This window comes from Dermacentor silvarum, chromosome 2 (assembly GCF_013339745.2).
Source record: "Dermacentor silvarum isolate Dsil-2018 chromosome 2, BIME_Dsil_1.4, whole genome shotgun sequence".
Lineage (NCBI taxonomy): Eukaryota > Metazoa > Arthropoda > Arachnida > Ixodida > Ixodidae > Dermacentor > Dermacentor silvarum.
The window spans coordinates 48,053,924-48,068,888 of record NC_051155.1 but is presented as its reverse complement, the minus strand read 5'-3'; the positions used below and the strand labels follow the sequence as shown (position 1 = coordinate 48,068,888).

Genomic DNA, 14,965 nt, shown 5'->3' with positions numbered 1-14,965 from the left:
AGAGAAAGGCTGTTAAGGTTTATATTTAATAAATACAAGCTAATTGACTCACCAACTAGCTTACTAAAGCAAGCTGGTATGCTAATCTTACAAAATCAAGCAAAACTAGCCCCACTGAAGTTCTTGTATCAATTAATCCATGGCGAAATAAACATTGACACATCTAAAGTTATCTCTTTCTCACGTACAAGACCTACACATCATAAACATCCTCATACCCTTAGATGAACACAGGTGCAACTTAAACTGTTTTAAATACTCTTATTTTAACCGTGCAATCAGAGAGTGGAACCAACTGGACCCTTCAGTCACGAGCACTGAGACTTTAGGAAATTTTCTAGCATCGGTCGAGGAAATAATACGTACATAGCTGTTCATCACTAATCTTACACCTCATTGTGTACATTTTTGAACTGTATTACGTTCTATGTATTCTGATTTCGCACTTGCAGTCACAACAATTGTGTTCCCTTCCTTTTTGCTGACTTAGTTTTGTTTTACTTACTTTTACTGTGTTCCAAGTACAGTGTAGACCGCTTATAACGTCGCGAATATCCGCACTATAAGCGGAACCGCACTATAACCAAAGCAACAATATTCAAGGCCCGCACATATGTGCACCGAGCCGCCACGCGTATGCGACAGTCGAGGAATGCGGCTAGAACGTTTGCATTCAATTTACAGTCGAATCTCGTTAATTCGAACCAAATAACGCGGTGGCGCCTCCGACCGGCATTGCTCCGACACCGCCATAGAGTAAAAGCTTCAGAGAGCTTTTGTCGCGCGCGAACAAAAAAAAAAAGAAAAAAAAAATGCGGCAAAAATTTCACCCTCTCTCAAATGGCAAGGTCGCCGATACTGCGTTGCGCCTGGAACATGCGTGTATGTGCCGAGGTCTCAGCCACGCTACCGTAGTCACACGTAGAAAATGGCAGTGAACCCTTCTTTCTCCTTTATGCTTCCTCTACTTTCTAGTCACGTGTTGTCCTTGCATGCTGCGGCTACGGTGCAGAGGGAAGCAGCGGCACTGTCCCAGGCCGGCCAACGAAACTGCCCACGCCGGCAAACTGCCGCTTTCCTGATAACGGCAGAAAACGAAACTTCGGGAAAGCTGGCGCCAGGGCCGGCTGGAGTGGCGGCGCCTGCACGGTGAGAGTCGAAAGTGAGGGAGCTACAAGGGAGGGCGAGGGGAGCCACCGAAGCGGCAGAGTTGCCGAGGCGAAATCCGCTTCCCTGCCAGCCCTCCTCCCTCACATTCCACGGTCTCAGCGTGCGCCCTTCGCCGTGCCGTGCCGGCGCCGCCCGCTCCCCGAAGTTTTGTTTACTGCCGTTATCGTGAAGCTGAGCGTTGGCCGGCGTTGGCAGTTTTGCCCGAAGTTTTGTTTACTGCCATTATCGTGAAGCGAGCAGTTGGCCGGCGTTGGCAGTTTCGTGGCCCCTCGCTGGCTATGCGCGCCGTGATATTTCACGACTCGCACTCAAGATTCTGGTTTCAGCCTCACTGGCTGTTCGTTCGCACCACATGCCCTTCTCCTCCACTTCGTCTCTCTTTTTCCTCGCCACTCCTTGGGGCGCCCATTTAAGGGGAACGTTCGCAGTCTCCGCTGACTTCCGTACTCCGAGGCAGCCGCACTGTAAGCGGTATTTCGTTTCCCGCAACTGCACTATAAGCGATACGTGTATACATGGACTGCTATGGGAAAATTAACGGGAGTCTGAAAAGACCGCACTATATCCGGTCCTGCACTATAAGCGGTTACGTTATAAGTGGTCTATACTATACTTTCGTCCTTTATATTGTTACAGTTGACTTGATGAATAATTATTGTAAGACTGTATTGCATTGTGTTTTACATACCTGTCTTATGTATTTTTTACACTGTACTCATGTATGTATCCTCCCTGCTATGATCTCTGTGAGATAAGCAGTATTGTTAAATAAATAAATCAATATATGATCTCATCAACCGCCTGCAGTCTGGCTCGTCGGAGTGGTCACTTTGCCTGTTCGTCATTCTAAATGGCACCTTATATCGGCAGAACATGCAGCCTAGGGGACAGCAACTACTACTCGTCGTTCCCTCTCATCTCCGAGCAACCGCACTCGAGCAACTGCATGATGCCCCTACAGCCAGCCACCTTGGTGTTTCCGAACGTACGACCGTGTACGGCTGCGCTTTTTCTGGCTCGGTCTCTAGCATTCTGTTCATCGTTACGTTGCTGCCTGTGAATCGTGCCAATGCCAAAAAAGGCCAGCTCTTCCTCCAGCTGTGCTCCTCCAGCCTAACGAGCCATCTTTCTATGTTGGCCTTGACCTTCTCGGCCCGTTCCCTCTCTCCACCGCTGGCAATAAATGGATTGTCGTTGCTACGGATTATGAGACCCATTACACCACCACAAGACCTCTGTCGGACCAGTTGCGCTACGGACGTCGCCGACTTCTTGATGCAAGACGTCATTTTACATCACGGCGCTCCTCGTCAGCTTCTCACCGACCGGGATTGCTACTTCTTTTCTAAAGTCATCAAAGACTTACTTCGTTCTTTGGCCACCAAACACAAGCTTAGGATCGCGTCCTACCCTCAAACGGACGGTCCTACTGAATGCCTGAATCGCACGAATCCCTGATATGCTCTCTACATATGTTTTATCTGATCACCACGACTGGGACACTGTGCTACCTTTTGTCACCTTTGCGTATAACTCCTCATGCCACGACACCACCGGCTACTCTCCCTTCTATATTCTGTATGGACGAGGAGCAACACTCCCTTTTGCCACACTTCTGACCCCTGCCGAACTGCCTACATGAATACACTCGTGACACCATTGCTACAGCATAAAAGGCACGTCACATTGCCCATCTCCATCTCTCTGCGTTGCAGACAGCAGCTGAAGTTGTTGTACGACACCCACCACCAGTATGCCCACTTCAGTGCAGGTGACCTTGTCCTTCTCTGGTCCCCGTCCTGGCGCGTTGGCCTTTCTGAAAAACTACTTTCGAGATACTGTGGCCCTTATCGTGTCCTGCGACAAGTGACAGACGTTACTTATGAAATAGACCCCCTCGATCCTACCACGTCTTCTACTTCCTCAGAGGTCGTGCACGTGGCCCATCTCAAGCCATACTTTTCACCCACCTTAGGCGCCGGGTCGGCACTTTTCTGGCCGGGAGTCTATGTCACAAGACTGCGAGCAATTTGACAAAGACCACATTGGCCACTGGGGAGAAGAAAATGACGATTGAAAAGACCATCTTTCCGCCATATTGGCAGTGCTGCAGCTCGCTGTAGATAGTTTGTAAATATATTTTCATCTTTTTCCGTGCCAATGTACAGTTAAACCTGGATATAACGAAATTGACAAATTCCCGAAAAACTTCGTTATAAAGAGGATTTTGTTATATGCAGGTTCGGCACGAAAATTCGAAAAAAGAAACAGCTTACAGTATGTACTATCGCTCAAGATTTACTCCCAATACACTAAAGTTGCGATGAACAAAAAAGTCCCAGTTTCGCCTGAAATGCGAAGCATCGATTGCAACAGCAAATTAGCAGACAGCTATACGAAGTAAGGATAGTACAGTCAAACCTAGTTAATACGTACCCGCTTAATGCATAATTGCGGTTTAAACGCAGTCGCAAAGATTCCCCCACCCAGCCCCCATTGAACCCCATGTATTGGCTGACTGCTTAAGCTGTAGTTACTCATTGCCCAACAAACGGTTAGCGCGTACTATCTTTTTTTGTTCTACACGCACAGGCACAAAATCGGCAAAATTTCATGTGCACAGACGTTTGATTCTCGAGTTGTGACGCCCGGATGACAGTCGCCAGCGATAGTGAACTTATAACATGGCCACCATGACGTATTTCCTGCTCGTACAGCTGTTGCCGATTGCCGCGCACAAAAGCATGGCCTTCGAGATAAGTTCCTGGTAACGCGGAGAAGCTGCCGGTAGGGGATGCGAATTCACTGTCTTCGTCGGATGCATAGAATGGAAACAAAAAGGACAATGGAGATTTACAAGAATGAGAAGAAAGAAATTAGAAGGGAAAATCTGTACGATAACACAAAAGGCAGTGCCTTGCTATTTGAGGCTCGAGCCGGTTGCCCAAGGACCAAAACATACTGGAGCAAATATTCGGAACTAGATGAGGCCTGTGTATGCTGCAGTAAAGATCCTGAGACCACTCAGCACATCCTAATGGAATGCGACGGGATCCACCCAGCGAGAACCGTAGGTAACGTGCAACTCCCAGAAGCGCTTGGGTTTAAAGTGGAAGGAAACATCAACAGATCATCTGTAGAGATAAGCAAGAGACAATTAGAGTACTGGTGGAAAAAAATCACAGCATATCCACGGGGTGAATGATGATGAGTGGGCGAAGCTCCGGAGAGAATCATCGGATCTCCCGCTTAAGGGGACGCTAGCACAAACGCGTTAGAAACGTGCAGTACTCTCTAGTAAGGGGGAGCGGCCACAGCGTCTTACGCAGCCATTTACACATGCCGGAACGTGCACCGCGTTTGCCGACGCCATCACATGACTGCTGAGAGAGTATACCCCCCGTATTCATAAACGCTCCTCGACTTGAACTTGACTTGCCACCGCTTTGGGCAGCGCGTTCGAAACACGTTGAAGGTAAGGCGGAGAGGCCACAGCGTCTTACACCAGCTTCTTACACAGGCCGTAACGCGCTAGCACAAACGCGTTAGAAACGCGCTAGAAACGCGGCCTTTCGTTAATGTTGGGTATTTATTGCCATCGTGGTGCGTGTGTCCATGTCCGCTTCGTGGCGTAGTGTGCTAACGCCGCGTGCTCGGAGGTGAGGGGTCCCTGGTTCGATTCCGCGCTACGGACACAACTTCGGAATTTTTTTTCTCAGACTGGTTACACACTACTGGTTACACACTACTACTACGGCGACGGGGACGGAACGGGTGCCACTATAAGGAGCTTCGCTCCTAAAAAAGCAGTGAACCCTTGGCTACGATGGCTACGACCTGATCTCTTAAAGTCATAGGTAGCGGTACAAGGTAATTTTTTGAAAAAGAAAAAAGAATAATGAGAGGGTATACAAAAATGCTAGATAAAGCACATGTATAGTATACCTGATTAAATCAAGCAGGCTAGGTGACTATTTGTCGCCGCCCCGTTTCAAAGGGGATGCCAATAAACCATCATCATCATCATTGTCGGAGTAGTAACTGTGCAGAAGCACATTTTATTGCGAAGCGCATTTGTGCCGCCACCGTGGACGTCGCTTTGAGGTTCCGTGTAAAGTCCAAACACGGCAACATTGTCGTCGCGTGCCGTACGCTGTGTGTGCGAGTGAAAGCTGGCGGGGGTCAGCCGACTCAATCTCGCGCGCACCAGGGACAAAAGGGGGGGGGGGGGGGGCGGAAGCGCGCTTCCGTGCTAGGCACGGCGGGGGAGGTGAGAAAAGGAGGCGTTTACTGCAGCGGCCGCCACCGTATCTTTCAAGTGATCTGCGATGTGGAAAAAGTGTGCGCCCGTGCGGGCTTATCTTCAAAGTGAACTGCAGACAAGGTCAACATCTTGCGTTTCTTCGTTGAAGCACTCATCCTTGGAATGTCACACCCGGTACTGGATGCGTGGACGCGTGTCATTTTGCATAAGCGCGAGGCTTCGGAAACGAAAAGCAAGTGACACGATGGCGTCATAGCGTCGTATAGTGTCACCTAGTGTCAGGTTAGTGAAGTGAAGCACAGAGACTTGCACAGTAACCAAAGAGTGGCGCTGCCAGCACATTGAAAAAAAAAAATTTTTTTTTTTTCCTTCGGCAACATCAATTGGAAAAGGAGAGTGCCGGCTTGGCGGGCTAGGCCAGCTGCAGCAAGCGGCGGGATCAGGTATGAATGAAGGGAGGGGGAAAGGTCACGCCCGCGGCGGCAAGATCGCCAGGTCGAGAGATGCAGGCCCGCCTCACGCACGCTCGCACGCAGTGCACTCGCTCTCAGCCGCGCAGTCGCTGTGAATTCGAGCGCACCAAGCGCGTCGCCGCCACTTCGCATTTCGTCGCGGCGGAGAAGGTGCTTCCGGTTGCAGCTCGCGCAAGAATGACAAAATTTGGGGCAAAATCTCTTGGTTGTCGGCAGGGAAAATTCATTATTTTGAGGGGATCTCCACTGCCACTTCGTTACGTAGAGGTCTCAAATACATGTGCTTCTATGGAGTAACGGCGGGGAATAGAAAAACTTCGTTATATCCAGGAATTCGTTATATGGAGGTTCATTATAAGCAGGTTTAACTGTATATAGACAGACAGACCATAGCATAGGATACACACAACAATTCAGCAACAGTCTGTTGCTGTTATATAATTGATAACACCATCACCTCATCACATAATTGATAACACCTCATCAGTCATAATTGATAACCACCATTCTCTACCAAACCAAGCATGCTTCGCACTGCATAGATATCAGCTGCAGTTGAGCCTTCTTAATTTATGTAGCTATGATTGTTGTTGTTGTTGTTGAATTCGCAACTTCACTTTCAATTAGCGCAATATATATGAGGATACAAGAAGGCACACAAACGACGCAGACGTAGCGGAGTGTCGGTGTCTTTCGTGTGCCTTCTTGCATGCACTATGATAGTACTCCAAGCTGCCATACCAACAAGCCCACATTGTAGCGGGCTTGGCGCTCACAGCAAAATGGTAACAGTGTCTCAGATCTTTATTGTAACATATGCTAACTGAACCAAATCTGTACAGATTGGTTGCTTTTCTCGCCATATTTTAGGAACAAACTACAGCCAAAATGGGACAGTTCTGATGCAAATTGAGCAAAGTTTCAGGTGCTTGTAAAGAAAGAATGGTGCTGCTGCCTTACCCAGCCAAGAAGGCAACCGTGGAACATCTTTGAAGAACTTGGCAGCTGTCAGCAAGCTTTATGACCTCTGAATCTCCTGTCTCCCCATGAAGTATCATTGACACCTGAATAATAAAAGGCTTGATTACTACCACCCCATATAACATACCAGGTACTGCATTTCCAGCACAAAACATTAGTTGCCATCACCGCAGGCAATGCCATATGGGCCCGTTACGGTAGTTTAGGGGCTTTGGTGTTGCACTGCACAGTTTGACGTCATGGGTTCAATACTGGCCGAGGCAGCCGCATTTTAATGGGGCAAAATGCAAGAACACTCATGTACTTAGATTTAGGTGTGCATTAAAGAACCGCAGGTGGTCAAAATTATTCCAGAGTCTCCCACTATGCCATGCCTCATAATCATATCACTGTTTCGGCACGTAAAACCCCAAAATCCATTTCAACGCTGTATGGTAGACATGATTGGATCACAGAATTTGTAGAACTTGCTTCGAAGCTAGGAGCTTGTCTTTGACACATGTAAGAAATTATCATACTATTGCTGTATAGTAAAAAATTTGGAGGACGCTTAAGCTTCGCCTCTCTCTATCATATATTTAAATTACAATCCGACGCCATCATGTCTGTAGGTTGTGGTTAAGTCATACTTAATGATTTTTCTGACAGACTTTACTTTGAGAAATTCAATATTGTTCACTAATGCCTTGCACCATGCGGAGGGCCTGTGCAGTTGGGGTGGTTCGGGATGATTATTTTTGCCAACGACGCCGGTGCGCCCGCACCGACACCGCCGCCGGATTTTCTGCAGCACGGGGCCCTTAACGCTCTCGCATTAAAATTTACATGCTAATTAAATTTATGGAAGCACCGTGGAATGGGGACAAGAACAGAGCCCAGACATATGAGAGTGGTGCTGTCAAAAAAGAAAGAGTCATGTAAATGAGGCAAGTAAGTTTTTTGATGTAGAGAATCGTATGTTCTCTCTTTCCTAGATGTATTCATGACTATGCACTGGTCTATACAACAAATTTGTAAAAAAAAGTAATCAACTTGAGAAACATGTTTATAATAAATTAGTTTAATAAAGGATATATGCCTGAAATACATTTTCTTCTGCAGGAAATTATAAGCTTCCCTGTAACATATCTTCCTTTCTCGATTCTGATCCTAAGATCATGATGAATATTAAGATGTAATGTGTATTGAGCATGCCTGGCACCACTTCAAACCGGTGTGATGCCTTTAGTGCCAGGCCAGGATCCTGGACAGTGGTTGTCCGAAATAAAGAAATTGAATTGAAAATTGAATTTAATTAACGAAAAAATCTCAATAAATGCCTTTAAATATTGCTTTCTTTCTGCAAGCTAATACTGCCAAAGAATATTTTAAAATATAACCTAAAAATTTGAAGCCCGTTTCCAACTAGATATATTCCTCCCCAAATGCCAGAAACGAAATCTATGCGTACCTGCTGCTGATGTTCCCGCATTGAAGAAAGGCCCAGTCTGGACAGTGATCAAGTACAGGTGTCGCGCTGTCGATCGTGCCGTCTTCAGTGCGAATACGTGGCCCCCTCTTGGACCACCACGTACCACACGCTTGTCGCCACTGCATAACCACCACACTGCCAGGGTGTAGGCAGCCATGGTTGCCACCAGAAAAGATATGACGAGCCAGTTGATCTGCTTGCCAAATATCTTGTACGCTGGCAACTCAACAAGCTGCAGCTTGAGAGTGCCTGAGATCATGGAAATGATGGGGGGTCCACCTTGGCACCTGCAACAGTACCAAGTCATGAGGCAGAGACAGATGTATAGAAATTAGTGAGAAAGTTAAGAGTGTACTGAGGGATGAAATTTTTAGCAGGGCTGTGCAAATAGCAGTTTCTGAGACTGAATTGAGTATGAATCTAATAGTGCCAGAAGTGAATCAAATCGAATCGAATATTGAATATTTTTCTATTAGTTTGCTAATAATGTACAATCTTCTCACCAACAATTTTCGCATCCTGGCGCTATTCACAAAAATTGAAATTTTCTCTCATTACATGGCACATTATAAATTCTGCTTTATTGAAAGAATAAACGAAGCATTAGCTACAACTGAGCAGAATGTTCACAGGCTCGGGACCCTTCGGAGCATATGCAGTCTTGCACTATCATATAACGTTTATAAAGGTAATGTGGTTGGTCAATCGGACATGTCTGTTGTCTGCAGAGTGAAAAAAAAAGACCCCTTTTTCTACAGTTCGAATGGTCATGGCAGATGGTGCTGCTATTGTATAAAGTATGTTACAATGGAACAATGTCCTCATTTAATCCTATGAGGGGACAGAAGTGCTGCATGTACAAATAGTACCAAACTATACCCACAGCCAAATGCCGTATCTAAACAACATTTTATTGCAAGTGATCTTGTTTAGCTGGAAAAATCTGACAGTCTGAGTGATATAGCATGCTCTGGTGCGTTACGTCCACTGTAGATGGGACAGAAGCTTATGTATTCTTGTCTTCAATTTCCCACTTGATTGTGTACAGTCAATGACACAGAGTATTCGAAAAGTATTGGGAAGTTATTCGGATTTTGAGTGGTGACTATTCAACTCAATTATGTATTTGATTCAAGCACTGAATCAAATAGGATAATATTTGATTCATTATTCGAAAATTTGCAAATATGCACACACCCTTACTTCTTTTAGTCAATTAGCAACCATATGAAGCTGACAGAAAATAATTCAAGAGAGCTTAGATGAAATTGTTTTAAAAGCGAAGCTTTCTTCATCTCTTCTCTTCAATTCGCAATCGCTGGCTGCTCCCGTCTTGCCAAGTAGACAACAACTAGGGTCACTGGTTTTGCACCACTCGGTACCATGCCCATTCATGGCCAATACTCCGGAGTAGGCATGTCCACATGTGACACAAGGGCTACAGTAACCTTAAACATATTTTAATATCAGTCGTACTTATTCGTGAATATGTCTCTCGTCACCATTATTCTCTCGACAAGCATCATACATCGACTCTGTCCTTGTGACACAGACGGCTAATAGGCAACGCGGCTGTGCTCATGTCATCTCCTGCTGCTCCTACCTCACTCACTCAAACAAGCTTCGCATCATTCAGACTCTAACAGCGCAGTAAAACTACATGTTTTTTTTTACCTTGAGCTCTCAAAATAATTTGAGATGGAGATTACGTTACCAATAATCTTCATGCAGGAAAGGGTAAATGAAAGTAGAAGAAAAGACAAGTTTGCTTCTAGTAAGAGCAGAACTCACAGCCTCTGCGCAACACGCGTGTTGCTCTACCAGTTGAGCTACATTGACGGCTGTATTTCCCATCATGTTCCTTGGGCATTTACGCATGCATATTTATATCTTAACTTCAGGAGTCATGGCCAGTGCCACTTACAGCCATGGCAGCACTTGTGTAACATTCAATAAACTACATGTATTGGCTGTGTTTGCTTCACATTTATTTCTCGTTTCTTTATTAGGAATACAATGACATTGCAAAATTAATCACATCTAACTGTTAGGAAAGAACAGTAAAATATATCGCTGTCTTTTTTTCTGTACTCCTCTCAACTTTATCAAAATTATCAAATTAAATTATGGGGTTGAATGTCTCTAAGTAACACATAGGCAATGAGATATCATAATGAGGGGCTCTGAATTAAGGGGGGCCAATTCTCTTATTGGGTACATTATGATCCTAACTGCATCACTTATGACGTAAATTTTTTTTTTTTTGTGGACTATTTTGTAGGTAAGCTCTATGATATGCTGGTTGTTATGAAGGAGGACTAGCATGCAAAACGATGTTTAATGATCAGACTTTGAAGTGCTACAAAAATGAATGTTCCATGTTTATTTGGACCAAAGAATATCACGTCAAACTTTTTAAAGTATGAACCCATGGTGAATACCCAAGACAAATTATTACTTTTCGAAATTTCTGTAATAATATAGGTTTGTATTTTAGGCCTATTTCACTCTCTAATTGTCTACCTCTATGACAAAAATGAATATATTGCAATGGTATAAGTATAACCAAAGATATTGACACTCCAAAACGGTTACACTATCAGAAATGCTGTTTTGAGAAAATGAGTAAAAACATCTCACGTCATGTTCATGGTGATTATCGCAAAAGCTAAATTGATCAAGGATGATAGAGGGGTTCAATCAAGCAAAAATAAAGCCTTACCTGGATGAAAGGAACATGAAAAAAATTTTCGCCCAATTTCCAGCTCCAAAGAGCAGTGACTCCCCTTAACTTTCACCACCTGGGGTTATTTAACATGCACCTAAGTGCAAATACACAATCGTTTTTGTGTCTTTGCATTCTGCTTTCATCAGAATGTTGCCGCTATTAAACCTGTGCTTTCTTGTTCATCAGGATAATGGCACTGATCCACCAGGGTGGATGCTCCTTGGCTTTATTGTCTGTTGGCTTTCCATTTCCTTTCACTTCCCCTTCGTCCCATATAGGGTAGTAAACGGGGTGCAACCAGTTAACCTCCCTGCCTTTCCTTCTCTTTTGCTCTGTCTCTGGCTCACTTGCATGTTCTCGGAAGTTGCAAGTGTAGCAGCAGGCCAATCAAATTGACGCATACCATTCAAGCAGTCACGCTCCAAACATACTCTTGCACAGGCACGTAACTTTAAGCGCATGGAACAATTTAAGGGCGGGGAGCTCATGTATTAGACAACCAGTAAAAGCTTCCCTGTGCCAAGAGTGGTTCTGAGCAGTTCTGCTCCCAGCTGTCAGATATGAAGGGCAGAGGAAACTGAGGGACTAGTCTGATTTTCATTGGGTGAGCCTGAGGCAATTCCATGGTAAGAGGGCGCCACACGACACTTGCTTTCAGTTTTTCCCTTCGGACCAGTTCTCCTAACAACCAAAATGCCCAAGTGGCAGAGCAAGGAAATGCGTTCGTACTCAATGCAAGCACCGGCCTACTGACTAGCAGCTGTGTTCTCTCTTGCATAGTAAGGATCAACAGAGTTCAGTTTTCTGAGCCTCAGGATGTGATAAAAGAATAATGAACAAGGTAGTGTGTTTAGCCCCTAATGATCCTCTCAGAAACATAACTGTTACCGGTGATGATCTAGCCAAGACTCAATGACCAAAACACAAAACTTCAGTTTTCAGACTGTAGGCACAAACTTATGAGTCTAATCAACTTTAACTATCTTCATTCATAGAACTTGTCTCTTCTATAGCTTTTTCTTTCTTGCAGTCCACTATGTTCTAATCGCAAGCTTTCATCAATTCAGATCAGGACAGTGGTGAGCTGTTATACTGGTCTGCAGATCTTGTGAGTTTGCATGTGGGAAACAGGCCTGACATATTCCAAGTAACTTATGTGCTTGCCTCACATCATGCAACAACTGATAAAACAAATGAAATAGAAGTGAACCAGAAGTTCTGCAAACATTACCAACTTTGTAAAATGTGGAAATTCATAACAATGGTACGCACTTGCATTGAACAGACCGCACAGTTGTTGCGTCAGTCACCGAGCAGCCATGTGTGTCCCACTCATCCTTTTCAGGAAAGAACAGCAAGCACTCCTGCCCGAAGCCTTCCAGTTGATATGTCAAGCTCGAAGAACCATATGTTAGCTTCCAATTCCCAATGCGTTCTGGTTTTCGTGCGATGGTCAACTGGCAATCATTGTGGTCTGCAAGAAGCCAGAAAGAGATTTATCAATGCAATCAATCTATTCATCCATTGACCAACAAATACATCAGAAGATGGAGAATGCAAGTTCAATCACTTATGCCATTCATGATAAATGCTGTGTTTTGAATCTTTCTTCCTTTTTTTATTCCTTATGTAGCACAATGTAGACTGCTTATAACGTAAGACGCCGGAGTTGTGAAAATCTGTACTACGTATAAGCGTTACCGCACTATAACCAAAACAATAATTTTGAAGCCCTGCACGTATATGCAAAACATGTAGACCACGCGTATCTGAGAATCGGAGCGTGCGACTGGGAGTTTTGCATCCGTTTAAATTTACGAACGTTGAAAGGTTAATGTCCAAGTACCCACGATCTTCGCATGAAGCAGACAAAATAATAATGAAAGAAAAAATGTCTCAGTTTTGCCCGAAAGGCGAAGCATCGATTGCAATAGCAAATTAGTAGAGAGGTATAAGGAGTAGGGATAGTAGTTATATCGGCTGCATAAACTTGACACATTCGCTTACTTACTGAATTAACAAGCGTGGTGTTAACGCGCACAAGCAAACATGAATAGACTCGATGACCGCAGACAACCACTGCCAAAATGCGGGCGTGGGGAAACGCGGCCGCTGCAGCGGGCGAAGGTTTGTGCAGTCTATCGCTTCAACGGAAACTGAGCGGCGTAAGCACAGCGCATACAAAGGTCAGAACCGTGTGGAGATCGCTTTCAAGATACGGTGCGGGTGACAACGCCAACAGCCGGCACAGGCGCAAACGCATTTGTTGGCAGAGTATAAGCCGCCCCCTCCTCTCTCCCTCCCATGCTGCCTTCCCGCCTTGCTCCTTTCGCGTGGAAGATTGCGTCGCAAGTTCCTCTTGTGCCCGGTTGCAAGATACGCATTTGGTGCCGCAGATAGGCGCGCGGCGACGATTTTATTGCCCTTGGACTCATGCTCCACGTCTCATGCTCCTCCTCCGCATCGCCCTCGTTGATTTCCTCTCCCATCGGTGGGCACACTTCGTTGAGAAGCGTGCTCGCTACCACCCTTGTCGGCGAGATTTTCCCACGGAAGCCACATTATAACCGGTATTTCGGCGCGCTGTAAGCGGTATGCGTATACATGGAGTGCTATGGGAAAATAACGGGAGTCTGAAAAGACCATACTACATCCGGTCCTGCACTATAAGCGGTTACAGTGGTCTATACTGTATTTGGCACCAAATGGATGCAAGCGAGCATGGGCAATCCCTATAGCACCTGTCCAGAAATTAATTTGCGAGCACATTGCATTCATGAAATTTCTTAAATAACAAAGAAAATAAATGAAGACACCATGTCTAAAAACTCACCATTCAAGGTTTCTTTGTCAATGTAAATCTCTGTCACATTAAACATTTGATGAACTCTGATGCCACGAGATGTGACCAGCTGCTCAGTACCCTGGCTGCAGGACAAGAAAATGAAAGCATTGAATTAAAACGAAAGGATATATATGACATGGCACACAAAAAGCTAGCTCACAATTAAATTCATGCCTCAGGATAAAAGCCTTGCCCTGTATGAGCTGTCGATGACGTTGCATACAGAGCAACACACCTGAAACTTTGCTCACCTAAAGAGGAAAAGGTTGAGACAAACCTTCAGGCAGGATGCCCTGAAGCTATCGTAATGTTTTACGAGCAAAAGGGCAAGAGGAAATCGTGCATCTTCCTTGCACCGTGGGAATCGGTGCAAGTGATGCTTTGCTGAACCAGCAATACAAAATGGCACAACATGGTACGGGTCATGGCGCAGTCATTTCTTGTCTCCCGTATAGCAGATTTCAGCAACAAATTAATCCTGAAACTATGCTTATAGTCATGGTGCTGGACATTACGGACACTTGCAGAAAAACGCAATACACTGCTGCCACCAACCACAGCATCTAAATGTACGGGCACCACAAAGAAAGTTTCAATAAACACAGCCCACCAGCAGCAGCTGGCTCTGCCTCACTGAAACTGCAGAATTGTAGTCACATGCAAATAAGCTTGTGAATGAATTGCAGCTCTGCTGCATGGAGCTCTTTTCCAAGCATAAAAATTTTATCCTCACTGTCAGCGAGCTGACAAGCTCCTACTAGTGCTGAATAGCTAGCAGAGTGCTGCCAAGCAGCAAGATGACACCCTGCGAAACCTATCAGGAGAGACAACCGATGAAGACATGCCAAGCGCTGAGGAGGTAGGAGAAGAAAGATTCGCTTTAAGAGCTTTAATGGCAGGAAGGGCACATAGCTTGGCAAGAAAGAAATTTCCTGGGCTGGTTAAATACAGGAGTGGCTAGGAAGAGAAAGACAAGGGCAGGCTAGAAGAGGAAAATATGTGATGATATGGCAGTACAATGACTTGCAATTTC

The 14,965-nt window shown here is 45.2% G+C and overlaps 1 protein-coding gene across 1 annotated transcript in view; it reads right to left on the bottom strand.

Moving 5' to 3' along the window:
* LOC119440000 (polycystic kidney disease protein 1-like 1) overlaps window positions 1-14,965 on the bottom strand; it is a 58,612-nt gene that overhangs the window by 8,970 nt on the left and 34,677 nt on the right. Inside the window, exons 21-24 of the mRNA XM_049662708.1 lie at window positions 13,921-14,015; window positions 12,360-12,561; window positions 8,341-8,646; window positions 6,868-6,972 (exon numbers count right to left, since the gene is read on the bottom strand). Coding sequence (XP_049518665.1) covers window positions 6,868-6,972; window positions 8,341-8,646; window positions 12,360-12,561; window positions 13,921-14,015 — 708 coding nt within the window. The remainder of the gene's footprint in view (window positions 1-6,867; window positions 6,973-8,340; window positions 8,647-12,359; window positions 12,562-13,920; window positions 14,016-14,965) is intronic.